At 36.3% G+C, this 14213-nt stretch overlaps 1 protein-coding gene across 11 annotated transcripts in view; it reads left to right on the plus strand.

Annotated features, from left to right (window-relative positions):
- The window catches only part of PLCB4 (phospholipase C beta 4), a 233445-nt gene that overhangs the window by 200053 nt on the left and 19179 nt on the right, over positions 1–14213 (plus strand). For all 11 annotated transcript variants that reach the window (XM_084513193.1, XM_084513192.1, XM_084513194.1 and 8 more), the window contains 4 exons: positions 2473–2522; positions 2644–2709; positions 9600–9715; positions 13945–14020. In XM_084513193.1, coding sequence (XP_084369319.1) covers positions 2473–2522; positions 2644–2709; positions 9600–9715; positions 13945–14020 — 308 coding nt within the window. The remainder of the gene's footprint in view (positions 1–2472; positions 2523–2643; positions 2710–9599; positions 9716–13944; positions 14021–14213) is intronic.

A 14213-nucleotide genomic window follows, 5' to 3' on the forward strand; every position in this document is an offset into this window, starting at 1 on the left:
CTTTTCTGGTACACTCCACAAGAACTTCTCTGCTTTCTTTTTTCCCTCTGCAAATCCCTTGGCAGAGTTGCAGATTTAAGTAATTAAAGGTATTTAGAATTCATCGGATTCTGTTGTGATTTCCCCACAATTAGAAATGTTTTCATCGTGTGGTTTTACTCCGAATAGCGATTATGGAAATGGCATGTTTATTGTCAAAAATACCCATATTAAATATGCTCATTTAGAAATGAATAAGTATTTTTTTTTCTCACTATACACTCTTCACTCTACAAAATCATCTTACAGAGTCAAATGGGATTATTTGTTTCTCATAGCTCATCACAGGTAATGAAGATTAAGTGAGAAAACAAATTTGTACAGCTGAATGGAACACAATAAATATTTCTGTTAATGGCCCTCAAGAATTAGTCTGATTCGTTCTCTTTCATCCACCCTGGCCCAAAAGGATCAATGGGAATGCAAAGGAGTACTAACTGCTCTTGTTCTCAAACATAAGCAGACATGGCTGAATACAAACATGTGAAGGAATCTCTTGAGAAACAAGTTGTGATCTCTCCTGAGTCACTTTTGGCAATAAAACAGGTCATCTTTAGCACCTGAATGCTTTCAAAGTTCTTCAAACCGGATTATTTTATGCCGCAAGGTGTTTTAATATTTCATGTATCAACACCAAGATGCACAAATATTAGTTGTATTGAGCATTAATTGGGTATGAAATTTGCTGGAGTTGGCAACTAATTCCTGGTTGTCATGGAATCAGACCTGGTGAACAAAGTAAATGAGTTGGCATTTTAAAATGAAAACCTCAGGAAGTTTGTTTAGAACATGGCATACTTGGTGGTGCCCTGTTTAAGATCTGGTCTTAAAATGAGATTTTTGGTACTAGTGTGTTCTTGTTTGCAAGTAGTTTTTTTTCATATTCTCTCATGTTAAAACAGTGCTGGTCATTTTTATACCTAACAGGCCTTGTTTTTGTATTACTTTGCTCTATGATCTTTTAAGATCTTAATAATTCTACCACTGGTACAATGTTTAATGCACCTTACCATTAGAAATTACATATCCAGAAAGAGAGGGTGTCTGGGGAAGGTTTTCAAATGAAAAGAATGTTTTTTTGTTTGGTTGGTTGTTTTTTTTAAGTTGTTCTCTTATGTGACTTTCAGTAAGTTAGGTGATCAGTGATTTTGAAAACTTGAGCCTCTGTATTTATCTATGCCTAAGCCTGTTCCAGTCTCATTCACAAGACTAATGTTAATAGCATATAATTGAGCAAAATGTCATGCTTCTAAGAGAATCGAAAAATCTTGTTCCCTAAGGAGATTGCCCCAGTCCCCCTCCCTTCTTTTTTTTTTTTTTCTTTTGCAGAATCTGGATTTTTCTCAGTTCAATTCACCTTAGAAAGCAGAAAGTTCATTGCAAGTCAGGAGAAACCTTACTGTCCATGGATACTCTTAATAGCATTTAAACAAATAAATTTGCACTGTATTTAGGAACAATCTAATGTTTTTATGTAACAACCCCTCCCCCCACCACCACCCAATTACAGCGCTTATGGCATTCTATTGACATTTTTATTTATGGTTACATGTAGGATATGCCGAATAGTTTTTGTTGTTTGTTTGTTTGTTTGTTTGTTTGTTTAAAGTCATAATATGTTACAAAACATTTATTAAACCATAAAGATGAAATTAGATTTGGTTTTGTTTGCATTACAGTTCAGGAGATCAGAATATATTTTCATTCATCTAAATAGTACATTAATTCTTTCATGATAGATTTGATTGTGGCATTGAATTTTCATTAGAATTTCTACTTTCTGTGATTTTTTGTTTCTCCTCTTTTAATTCTCCTTTAGTCTTGGACTGTACTATTGTTCCTTTTCTAATAGCCTGGTATTAACTAAAATGCAGAGTTTGCCTCTGTTAACATACAGGCTGCCAGTAAATTTTCATTCCCACAATTTTTGTGTTTTTAATTAAGAAGAATAAGTATATCTAACCTTAGTTAACTCTGTATGTAGTCATGCACAACCTTACCAAAGAAACATTCCCCCGAAACAAGAAGTGCCAGAGCAATCTTCAGCTATTTACGAAAATTCTGAAGTTTGCATAGTTCTATTTTAGTGTGTATAAATGGTTTGCTGTGTTTTCAGTAAAGAAGCTTTTCCAATTTTTAGATTGCCGTGTCTTGATGCTTCAGTGAAAAATTCTAAGAGATTAAAATACACTCACCAACTCCCTTTTTTCTCAAGGCAATTGACTGAGCAGTGCATTTGAAAAGGAATTTAACTGTATATTTGTTATGTCAATGAATAATTTTCTCATTAACCTTATTTTTTTATGGTGAAAAATAGTAATTAATTGCTAACCTAAATGTAGATTTCTGTGGTAAAACTCATATTGAAAAGTGTGATATACAGTAATATGCATGAAGGTTTTTTTTATATAAACCATACCAATATCTTCCTAGGTATAGACCTTATTGCTCAAGTGAAGATAGAAGATTTAAAGCAAATGAAAGTAAGCATGAGCACAAGCTTTTCAAAATATGTTCCTAATTATTTGTTTTAAGTAGCCAGGTTTTTATCTGGCTACAGTCAATATGACCACAGAAAAATTGATCCAACTTCTCTTTTTGTAGGCTTACATAAAGCATTTAAAGAAACAGCAGAAAGAGCTGAATGCCTTAAAGAAGAAGCATGCAAAGGTATGATCATGAAAAGCTCTCTGAGCAACACACTCTAATTGAAATAAATTGCAGCGCTCACTAGCATAGGCAGCTCCTAATTAAAATGAAAAGAAAAACTAAGGAATGGAATTTGGACCACCAAGAAAGGGCGTATCTGTTTTAAGTGTACTGAAATATGATCCAGTAAGTTAATCTTCCCTTTAGCAACCCTTTTATGTCTCCCTGAGTTTTTGGTGTGCTTTTGTTTGACCCATTTAAGCATCCAAAGCTCACCTTTTCCAGATAATGATTTTACCTAGCTCCCTCTTTCATGACATATTGGTAGGCAGCTTGGAAGAAAAGCAGTAATGATGTGAGGGGATGCTGCATCAAAGACAGACAGTGGAGAAACTGCAAAATTGTCAAACAGAACTGGAATGTGTAAGTGAAAAAAATGAGATGTGCTATTCCATCTCACATATATATTACCACTTTATAGTTAGCTTTTTGCTTGATACTGTTGGTAGTGATATCCCAAATACAACAGTGTCACAAATATACTTTACATTAGAAAATCATGGCCCATTTTCTCCTGCCCGTTATCATTAGGAAACCATTAGTCTTGTTTCAAACAATGGCAAAAGAAGTGAAGAAACTATTCTCAATTTTATCAATGCATACAAATCCTTTCTCACTTTTAGAGCAGTTACTCCTTTGTTCTTTTTGATTGCAGATTAAATTGCAAATCTGACCTAGTGTAGTAATGTCTGGACCTTTTTTAATATTACTGTGTTTCTTTTCATGACTATTGTTTGGACATGGAGTACTATGTCTGTGCAATTAAGCGTGAAGAAAATACTTTGAATAATCAACACTTTTTTTGGGCTCCTATTATCAAAAGCAGTATAAGAAAATAGTTAACTTCAACACTCCGTATTGGCTGCGTGCAGAAGGCAATGAGTGATTGCTCCATTTTAGAGTTGTTTACAAAGCCAATGCTCATGAAAAAGTGTGTGTCACCCATGTCAAAAGTAGCACTTCTGTCTCATAATGATGGACAGCTGTGATTATCTTACAAGTATGGGTTGTTCTTACCTGAGTCATTATGTCATGGGCAGCTTCTAGACCTTCTTCTAGGCTTCTCATTTTTAAACATTTACTTTCTCTTTCACTGGACAACATCCCAGTAGTCAGGGGTAGCAACATCTTGCAAATGAAAATGGCACCATGGTTATGTAGCAAACAGCCATACTCAATGATATATATCCCTTATGTATGTGACACAGCAGTGTAAGGATATCTTAGCCAACGCTGCGCTGGCTAATGTTAAAAAATTGATTCATTTGTTCAGGCTTGCACTTGCTTCCTCTAATCTGGGGGAACAATTGCCAGCCACAATCTGAAGATGCTGTGCACTCAGAAGAACTTTCAGCATTAGCTCAAGCACAGCTATTTTTGGTCTGAGCCAGCCTGTGTCCTGCTGCTTTCAAGTACAAGCTGAGTGAGTACAAGTCTGTCCTAACAAGGAAGTGCCTGTCTAGAGCATGTCTTGCTAAAGAACCTGGAAAGGGCAACTTCTTGAATTTGAAGAAGAGAATCTGAGCAGAAATGTATTACTATAGCAGCTCAGAGATGATCTTGGGAAAGTGCTTTGTGTACTCATCAGTGTTCTTAATGCATTTTATAAGCTGTGAGGGAGCAGGAGAGCTAAGCAGTCAGTTAGCCATGATCAGTTAGAGAAAGCCTTTGCATTAAGCACATTGAACTTAGAAGTTCCAGGAGTAGGCTGGCTCTCACTTAACCACAGACACTCCTGAGGTCTGGAGGAATAAGTAAACACAAAAAAACATGTTCATGTTGTTTAAGGGAAAAAAAAAAAAAAAGAAAAGAAAAAAAAAAGCCCAACCCCCTTCTCTGTCTAAAATTGTCCTTCTGGAAAATTCATTATGGAAAATTCATGCATGAATGTGTGGAAGAGAGGGGTGGGAGAGGAAGGGGCTATGATTGAAGCAGTGAAGCAGTGTTGGAGCTAAACTGATAGCCCTGGGCAGAGGTAGCTAAGGAAATGGCAGAAGTAAGGGTCCTCGTCACTGATAGCATCCACTCGGTGTAGAGAAGTATTAACAGCTCTGCTGAAATGGTGGCAGGCAGAGGTTTGTTGCTCTGTAGGAAAACACACACAGTATTGTCAGTCTCTGGTTTGTGAATGTATAGGACAGTTACAGGCACCGCGTTTCCAGATTAATTACCAGAATTACTTTTGTACCCCCTACAGTACAGCATTGATGCCAAGGGTACAGGAAGGATGTAAAACTCTCCAGCACAGAAGGCCCAGTGGAAAAATTGTGGGTTTTTTTTGGGGGGGGCAGGTGGGTTATGAACGCAGGGGCTTCTCTGCAGCTTAGTCGATTAGGCATTTACAGGGCTTTTGAAAAGTGGCCCTGTCTGCCAGGTCTGTATAGCGTAATTCTGTGGTTATTTCAATTTCTCAGTATGATGAATATTGAAGGCACAATAATACAAGTGGTCACCTCATCTTCAGGAGATCTTGAAGAAAGGAGGTTTAAATAGTTCCTTTCAAAAGGTATTAATCCATTTATCCCTCTCCTGCACATCACAGGTCTGGTCAGTTTTGCACTCTGCATTCCTTAAAAATGCCTCCTCAGATTTTGAGTATGAATGGTCACTGACTTAAATAATTATAAATATTCTCTTAAAAATTAGTTAATAACAAAACCATAAAATGTGGTCACCATATGTGGGGTGTGTGTATGTGTACAGGGTACAACAGTTGCAAGGAGCTATGCCATGTAGGAAAAACAGATTAATAGCAATATGTAGAGGAATGAGAGAATTTTATTATGCTGCCAGTGTGAAAATGACTGAAACATTGAACTGTTGAAAATAAAAAGAAAGATAGGATCAAAGAAGTACAAAGCCAAAGAGTATTGTATTCTGAAAAGCCTGGCACCAGTAAATTTTTATATAGGATGCCTGGACAGGAATTACAATCTTTACTGTTACTTTTTTCACTTTCATATGGGAAAAATAAGACATCTGGTCATGTCTGTCCATATTCAAGAGGCATTTGGAAAATGCTCTTAATAATATGCTTTAACTTTTGTTTAGCCCTGTAGTGGTCAGGCAGATGGACTTGATGATCTTTGTTGGTCCCTTCCAACTCCTCTTCTCTGATCTTGTCTGTTCTCCTGATAGAGGTCATAAGGTTGCAAGAAGACCACTGTTCTTATTATCATCATTACAACACAGACATTCTGTGACAGATGAAGTTAAATTTGCCCATTCCCTGATGTCAGATTTAGTGGCTTGCCAAAGAATGCAGAATTTTGGATTTCATGAAGTGTATGAATAGTGAAGAGTGGAGATTTCACTCAGGACAGAGTGATGTAAAGGGAACATATTCAAAGCTCTGTAAAGGCAGAATGTTTTCAGAGAAATACATAAGAATTGTAAGGGAATAATACAGCAAGGGAGATTGAGTAGAGATTAAAGGCAGAAAAAACTGTAGTGAGCACTGGAGAGTGACAATTACACAGAATCACAGAATTGTCTGGGTTGGAAGAGACCTCAAGATCATTGAGTCCAACCTCTGACCTAACACTAACAAGTCCTCCACTAAACCATATCACAAGGTTTCACAACAAGTCCTGTGATTCTATTAAGTTCACTCTCCCCTATACAAGTCTCTCTGTTCTTACCCAGGCTACAAACTAAGCAAAGGATTGGGTTCAAAAACTGATTCAACAGCTCTGTTGCAGAACTCAGATGCTTTTTCTGAACCAGAGAAGCTATACAGGCACACTGACTCTGAAACTGAAATTGCCTCTTATACTACAATCCTTGTTTTGTTTGACATTTGAAAAATAGTGGCAAGTTTGTGTAACGATTACCATTTTAAAAATCCATATTAAGAATAACCTCGTCTTGAATCCTAGGTTTAGTAATCTGTGCTTTTGGTGTTGTTAAAATAATATGTCCAGCCACTTCTGCATATTGTAGAAATGTTTAAAAACTCTGGACAGCTTTTGAAACACAGCGGTTTCTGCCTACAGTCCTTTAAGTAACTTTAGTCTCTTTCTAGCACAGAAGAGACAGTACAAATGATATGGGGCTCTAGATGAATAAAGTTTTGTAAAAGGAATTGTGAATTTGGAAATAATAGGTTTTTTGTCATTTTATCATTTCGGTATTCTTTAATGAGAGTCTTCCGTACTTCCGTACTTCAGTTTTCAGTTGTATAAAGGAGTTTTAATGTTACATCAGGGAGATACCATGTAGGAATAACAGTTTGTATCATAAGAACTTACTTTTTCTTCTCTTCAAGAGGTGGAATTTTGAGTTTCTTTACATTCCTTTTAATGGAACTATATATGATTCTTTTCTTTTTTTTCCATAGTCTTGCTCTGATTTGCATCTTTTTGTATCAGTTAGTTGACCACCCAGAGCCCCATCTGAACCATGGCTTCAATTTTCAGTATAATCATTAAGTGCTATTTTTAAATATATCTGTGTAAAATACATGAATTCAAAATGCAAATTCAAAAAAGAAAATCATGAGAGATCTAGCTGAGAAGAGCTTTATCTGCAAACACATTCTGAATCAATCGAGATTTTTTCTGCCTGAAACTTTGCATCTGAAAACAAAGTATACTGAGAAAGTGTTTTAAGATATTACTCATATTTCCTAGAATCTTGACAGTTTTGGATGCAACAGCTAGCAGTAATGAATTTTCCTTTGAGCACAGACAGAAAAACAAACATCAGCTAAACCATTTTAAATACTGTTCCAGGGTTTGAAGGTCATGTAGTTCAAGAGATTTCTGGTATGGTGCTGACTTCCAGTACTCCGTGCCTTCCATGCAGTGGCTCACAGTAGGCCATCTTCCTCTTCCAGCTTTGTTTATATTTGTGCTCAAATTCGCGTTTATTGAATTGGGTGGGCAGGAGGAAGGAAATGGGAGCAAGGATATGGTCTGCAATATGTCTGTTTCGTATATAAGATAGAGTTGTCTTGGGGCAGTGGCATCAGAGGCGAGTCTCTGCAAAAGGTTACACTGGGTTTGTGACAGAGATAAGGCTTAAATCATGGTTGTCCTTAGGTAAAAGCAGATATTCTAGTTTTAAGTGATGTGCAAATTATGCAGAAGTGCCGCATGAGCATGCATATGTCTCATACTTTTCAATATTTGCATAGCAGGAATTGTATTGTTCTTTAAGACTTGGGGAGAGTGTAGAGTTGGACAATTAGATACTCTCCTCAACTTCACCTGTGGCATTGTTGTGCTGTCAAGCTTATGCCATTCTTTTTACTGCCCATATTTTGTTCTACATGGTTAGTCAGTGTAGATACTCCCTGGTGAGGCTGGCATGCTTTAATGTTGATGGAGTCTATTTGTTTCCTTTTAAATCCGTAGAACAGAAAATTCAATTCTCCACTCTTAAGTATAAAATTCAGGAGTTGTATATGTTCCCTGGGGGAGTGCTTAGCAGATGTTGGAGTGCTTGCATACATCCCAGTGCCATGTTTTTTAAAGCATCGCAACATTTGTATTAGCATTTTAGTAAAAGTGAATGCAAAAGTCTTTAATTAGTATTTTTAAAGGAAGAAACAGTGATAAGGCAAACACAGGTGTATAGAAAATAACAACAAAGAGCAGTAGAATAGCAAGGGTAGCATAACTTCAAAACGAGCTATAAAAAGCAAAATAGAGATAAAGTCCTGGTAAGAGGCCATATTAATTAATGCAAGACTTTTTGTCATGATTAGATAAAATGTGGAGCGATTGAATATTAATAAAATAATGTAAATTAACAAAAATTTTTCATATTATAATGTAATTTCAATATTTAGTACTCTCAGCTGTAGTTAAATATTTGCCTCACGAACAGCTGTTCTGATAAAGGAGAATATGAAGTCAAGTTTAATAATGAAGTCTACGTGTAAGTGCTAAGAGTGTTGTTTCCAGTACAGTCTTGTAATGGGAAGGAACTGTCTGTGCGCTAGACCCAATTGGGAGAGTTAGTGATCCATCTTTTCATTATGAAAGGTTTTTCCTCTCTTTCCATGGATAAACATCCTCTGCCACTTCACCAGTGTAAATAACATAACTGTAGTAGTGACAGCAGGTTGTCACTAGTGTGAAATATTTTACAAGTAGCTCTGTGAAGTCCACTTTGTCAACATGTGCTGTGTTGTTTGGAGGGGGAAAAAAAAAAAAGAGAAAAAAAAAGACAATGGTTATTTGCAGCAGTCTGCATGTGTAGTTGAATGCCGTATTTCACTGATTACTATTGCTTGCAAAGGAAGATGCCCTACAAAAAGATGGAATTTCTTAATGATAAGATTGCTGTTGCATTAGGGGTCATAGGACAGATCTTCAGAATTTTCTTTTGTTAATTATTTGATTTTTAGCTATCATTTCTGGGCTTGCAGCTTTTTGATTTGCAGTGGCCTAGGAGCTAGTGCTGTATTCAGTATGAAATATGTAGAGGAAGGGGATTGGGATGAATTTTGTTCTCCTCAGTATTCAGAAAATTTAAAGTGTATGATCTGAGCTTATAAATCTGATTTTTTATTTTTATTTTTTTAACTTAGCACTTAAATGGGCATTTGTTCAAAAAGATGAAGTTAAGTGTATAGTACCAGTTGGTATTTTTTGCCATAATTATTTTGTTTCAATGTAACCATATACCATATTTTTAAGGTCTAGTACAGATTTTCACTTTTCAAACAAAGGAGAAAAGCTGTAGCATTTACGGTGGAATATCTGGAACCTTTAATAGCAGATGGCTAACCCAGATTAAATTCCATTGTCAAAGTTATCTGTTCATCCATTGATTTTTACACTGTAAGAAAGTTAAACATTAAAAATCCAGCAACCTAATTGTAAGGTCCTACTGTTTTCCAGGAGCACAGCGCTATGCAGAAGTTGCACTGCACACAAATTGACAAAGTAGTGGCACAATATGATAAAGAAAAGGTATCATACGAGAAAATGTTAGAGAAGGCAATCAAGAAGAAAGGGTAAGATACCATTTTAAATTTTTTTTTGTAGACTAAAATAGATTTTTATGCTTTGTGTTCTGGAATAAAACATTCATAAAATTGTCATTCACATTAATTAATTGCAGCTTGAACCAGCATTTTATATCAAACTGAGTTTGAGTTGCTTGAAGGCTCTAACCATGGGCCATAAATGTTGTACTCACTTTACCATTCTCTAGTTTTGTACTGCCAGTAGGTGAAGCATGAAAGCAAAGGCATTGCCTCAAATATTTATTTCTTTGGCCTGATCTGGTCTCACTGCATTCTCCAGGGAATGTCAGTGTTGTGTTCAGTGAGAGCTGATCGAGGTCCTCAATCTTGCTAATGATCAGAAGGAAATGATTGATCTTGAGAAAAAAATCTAGCTTCTAAATCCTGAACAGTTTAAAATAATAGAGTTTTGCCATGCAAAAGTCCATTTTTAAGTCCATTGGGACTTAAAGCAGCAATTATTATTAATTATTTAGTCCTATAGCAATTATTTAGTCCTATATAAAATTGTGCTATTAGTTAGCCTTAATTGCATATTGTTGTCATCTGTAAACAGCAACTGGCAACCAGCTCACTAACTGAATACTGAACATGAATGCATCTTTAGCATTGGATTCTCCCACAATTACTTTTTGTTTTATGATTTGGAATGACAGAGTTGTTGTATTTTATTTATTTATTTATTTATTTATTTTTATATTTGGGAGTCCATATAACAAACTTAAAACAGAAATAGAATTAAGTAAGGAAGATAAGGAGAATTTTCTTCACTAAATTATGACAAGTGAACATAAACTCTATAAAAAGTTTGTGGATTTTTTTCCAGGAAAGGGGAATTGTAAGCACCCAAATACTTCTAAGCTAAGTAGTTTCTTCCAGAAAATGACCAATTCACCAAACAGAGGGATTAACTACAGGACAAATTAATTTAATTTGGCTTTGATTCAATTTCCATTGAATATAACACAGCAGAAGGTTATTGACATAGCTGGATTTATAAATGAAACCAGGGCATTTACTACAGTGTCACTGAACTAAGCCCTAGACATTGTACCATCATCAAAGGGAGAAAAGCTTCCCAGTGCTGTGCTAAGAATATTCCTGTTGTTCAGTAATCCTGTTGGCTTGAGAAGAGGCCAGTGCCTCTTCCTGACATAGTAAAATAGCAAATGAGGCTATGTCACAAAATTAAAGGTGGTAATGGTTGTCTCCGGGCAGTGAATAGTGGAAAGCCATGTGTAACAATGCTTTCGAGAATAATACCAAATTGGGACAAGTATAAAAGTAGCTGATAATTTGATTCCCAGATTGACATCGTTTGCTTGGTTACTTGCAGAGTCTTCCCTTAATTTTTTTTAACAGTTCCCTTGTGGATGCCAAAGCCCTCATGATAAATTTAAATTATCAGCGAAGTTATTTGTTCGTTATTGGATTTTGACTTTATTTTTTTTTTTAGAGTTGTAAATAACTACTTCAGAAGCAGATCCAATACACAGCCAGATAATATTTTTCACCATGACTCCATACTTTCTGGGGACTTCAGGGCTGTCAGTCATCTGATGGGTCTTTCTTGTTATGCAAATAACTACTGGTATCTAATTATCAACCAAATCAAAATCCTGTGCCAGCACAGGCTTTCTGTGAAAGCACTTAGTTGAGCATCGAAGTGTTGTAAGGGCTTGCTTCAGGGTCTCTGTGTATGCAGCCCTCAAACCCCATTCAGCCAGGTATTTAGGTACACGGTCTCTTCACCCCAGCTGGGTAGTGTCTTTCAGGGTGTGCTTTTAAAGTGGATGCACTGGCTGACACTTGAACACTCTTTTGAACTGAAACAATCTGATGAACAAGGGATCTTGGGTTCAGTGAGTATAGGACGTGTTCCGTTTCCTTGGCTATTATTTTGAAGCCTTTACAAGCCAATAAAAGTTGTAAATGAGCACGTAAAATGTGTTTTTAAGGTAGTCATATTTAAATTGCCAGATACTTGACACTTCCTAAAAAAAAAAAAAAAAAAAAAAAAAAAGCCTTTTTGATAGGTATATAGAATAGTTTCTCTTCTGATTTGTTGTGCAGTGTTTTGTGGTCCATTTCTGCCACATGGTGTGACAAAATGTCAACTGCATAATGTTCAGCAAAGTAAAAATTTTAATCACATGCTAATTCACCAACAGATGGACAGGATTTTGCTCCCTGTGCTAATTCTGTTGTACATTTGAAATGCTCACAAATCTTTGGGGAGGCCTATGGAGATATATATGCTTGTGTTCCCACTGTGAAATGGAGTTTGAGGGACACACAGAGATCCCTCTGATTTATCAAGGCTATCCAAGTGTATATGTGTGCGTGAGTGTGGACAAGTTACATTGTATTGGACCATTTCTGGGTATTTATCACCAGCTGTGACTTGACAGCTTAATCCTGTATGTCACTGCAGTTGTGGACAACTCTAGTTATGTCCAGCCTGGCTTGAAGGTTTCCCTCAGATGTGAATAAAGCTACATTTCCAGAGAAGGGCTCAACTGGTTGATGACTGGGATTCTGAAAAATCTGGTGATTGGACGAGCTAGGCTAATTTGGGATAAAAATATGTTTAATTCCCCTAAGGAACACTCTTTTTCATAGTGTGTGACAAATCATATATGAATTAGAGCCAGATTCTGATCACAGCTCATACACAAGTGCATAAGCAAAGACTCTTTCTTTGCAGCCGTTTCTTAATCAGGCAGAGGTAACTATGGTAAGAACCTGTCTCTATGGCTTTATTACTTCCAAAGTGTCAAATGAGTATTAAAAATCTTTACAAAAATTTTCCTGCTGCAACCAGAAAATGAATGACTAGTCGTTCTGATGGCCCTTGGGAACTCAAGGCACATAACACTACTCTTTTCAGTAGGGGCTTTCCTGGTACTGTTTGATGATAAAGTTTTCAGCTAATTTCCATAAGTTTAGCAGTACTTTGATATTAAAACAGGATGTAAACTTGTTCAGAGTTTCATTAATCTCCTTTTCTAGAGCAAACATGGATTAATGTTACAGCAGTCAAGAAATAACCGTTTTTATTAGGGCCAGCTTCAGATTATAAAATGAATGCACCTCCATCCACTCAGTGGCATTACATCATTTTACATCAGCAGATGATCCATCACAGAACTACTACAGTGATCTCAGAGTAGACTCCTCTAAATTTATTTTATTATTACAAACTGAAAAACTGAGACTAGCAATGTGTGAATTTGTATTCTGTTCTAAAAACCTTTTACTGCACAAAGGGGAACAACTAGATAGGTAAAGATGGAGCTTGTCAGATGGAGCCTGTAAAAATTCATGGACTTTGGTGAGATAGTAATTGGAACTGCTGTTGTAGTTGCAAAGTAATAGTTTGCTGTGCATCCACCCTACCCAGTACACAGCCCAAATAATGATCTTTAGTGAAGGAAATTCTGTGGCTGAGAGGTAGAAGTCATCCATCTCCAGGCATGTCAGGGGGGCTTCAGCATGGGCCCTCTGCAGCCGTTTTACCAGCCTGTTCCTTGGAATCACAGTCTTCCTCCTGCTCAAAACAAACTTTGCAACTTGCATTCAACATGCTGTTAACTTAACCTGGTCACAAAGGCCATGCTGTATTCAGCCTATTGCAGGAGCAAGGGCTGTCTTCAAGATTGTTATTCTGCAATTCATATAAGGTAACTAATGCTTGGATTCATCTGTATGGGACCCCTTCTTTGCTACACTTTTAATTCTGTTTTCCCACCACGGAGTACTGAGACTTTCAAATTCAGTATGTCCAAATTGCCCCATGAGACAGTTATTCAACTGACTTCTTTTTCTCTGGCTTGAACTAAAACAGTAACAAAAATGACTTTTAAACCAGAGGATAAAATCACGGCAAGGTAATGTGTATGTCTGTAAGTTTTCAGGCAGAAGCTGGATTATCTTAGCAAGGAAAAAGAAACTGAGTACTATAAATGGAGATGTTTGACATATCCTCAGCAACAGAATAATTGCGGGGCCAATCTAGAATTAATTGTGTGGTGTTTGAATTGAATGATCATTAATCCAACAATATTTTGTAAGTTGTGAATAAATTGCCAGAAGAAATAATTTCATTCCAATACGCTGTAGCACTTCAACATTGATTAACATTTTAATTAGTAAGAGCTGACTGAATGGGAAGATGTTTAACTTGTGGCACACATTTTCAATTTTGCTTTTTTTAGAGGAAGTAATTGTGTTGAATTGAAGAAAGAAACTGAAATTAAAATTCAGGCACTAACATCAGATCACAAATCTAAGGTAAGCAAACAGACAATTTTAACACATGCATCATCTGAAATAGAGATTTTGAGACCCACATGGTAGTTAATTTTCTTGGAAGCATATGAATGATTTTTGGCAATAATAATATGTCAAAAAGAATAGGAGTAATTGAGTGTCTAAAAGTGTTTCTTCAAAAAATATTTAAAAAGCAACATCAATTTCCTGCCAT

The sequence above is a fragment of the Aythya ferina genome (assembly GCF_964211825.1).
Source record: "Aythya ferina genome assembly, chromosome: 3".
NCBI lineage: Eukaryota > Metazoa > Chordata > Aves > Anseriformes > Anatidae > Aythya > Aythya ferina.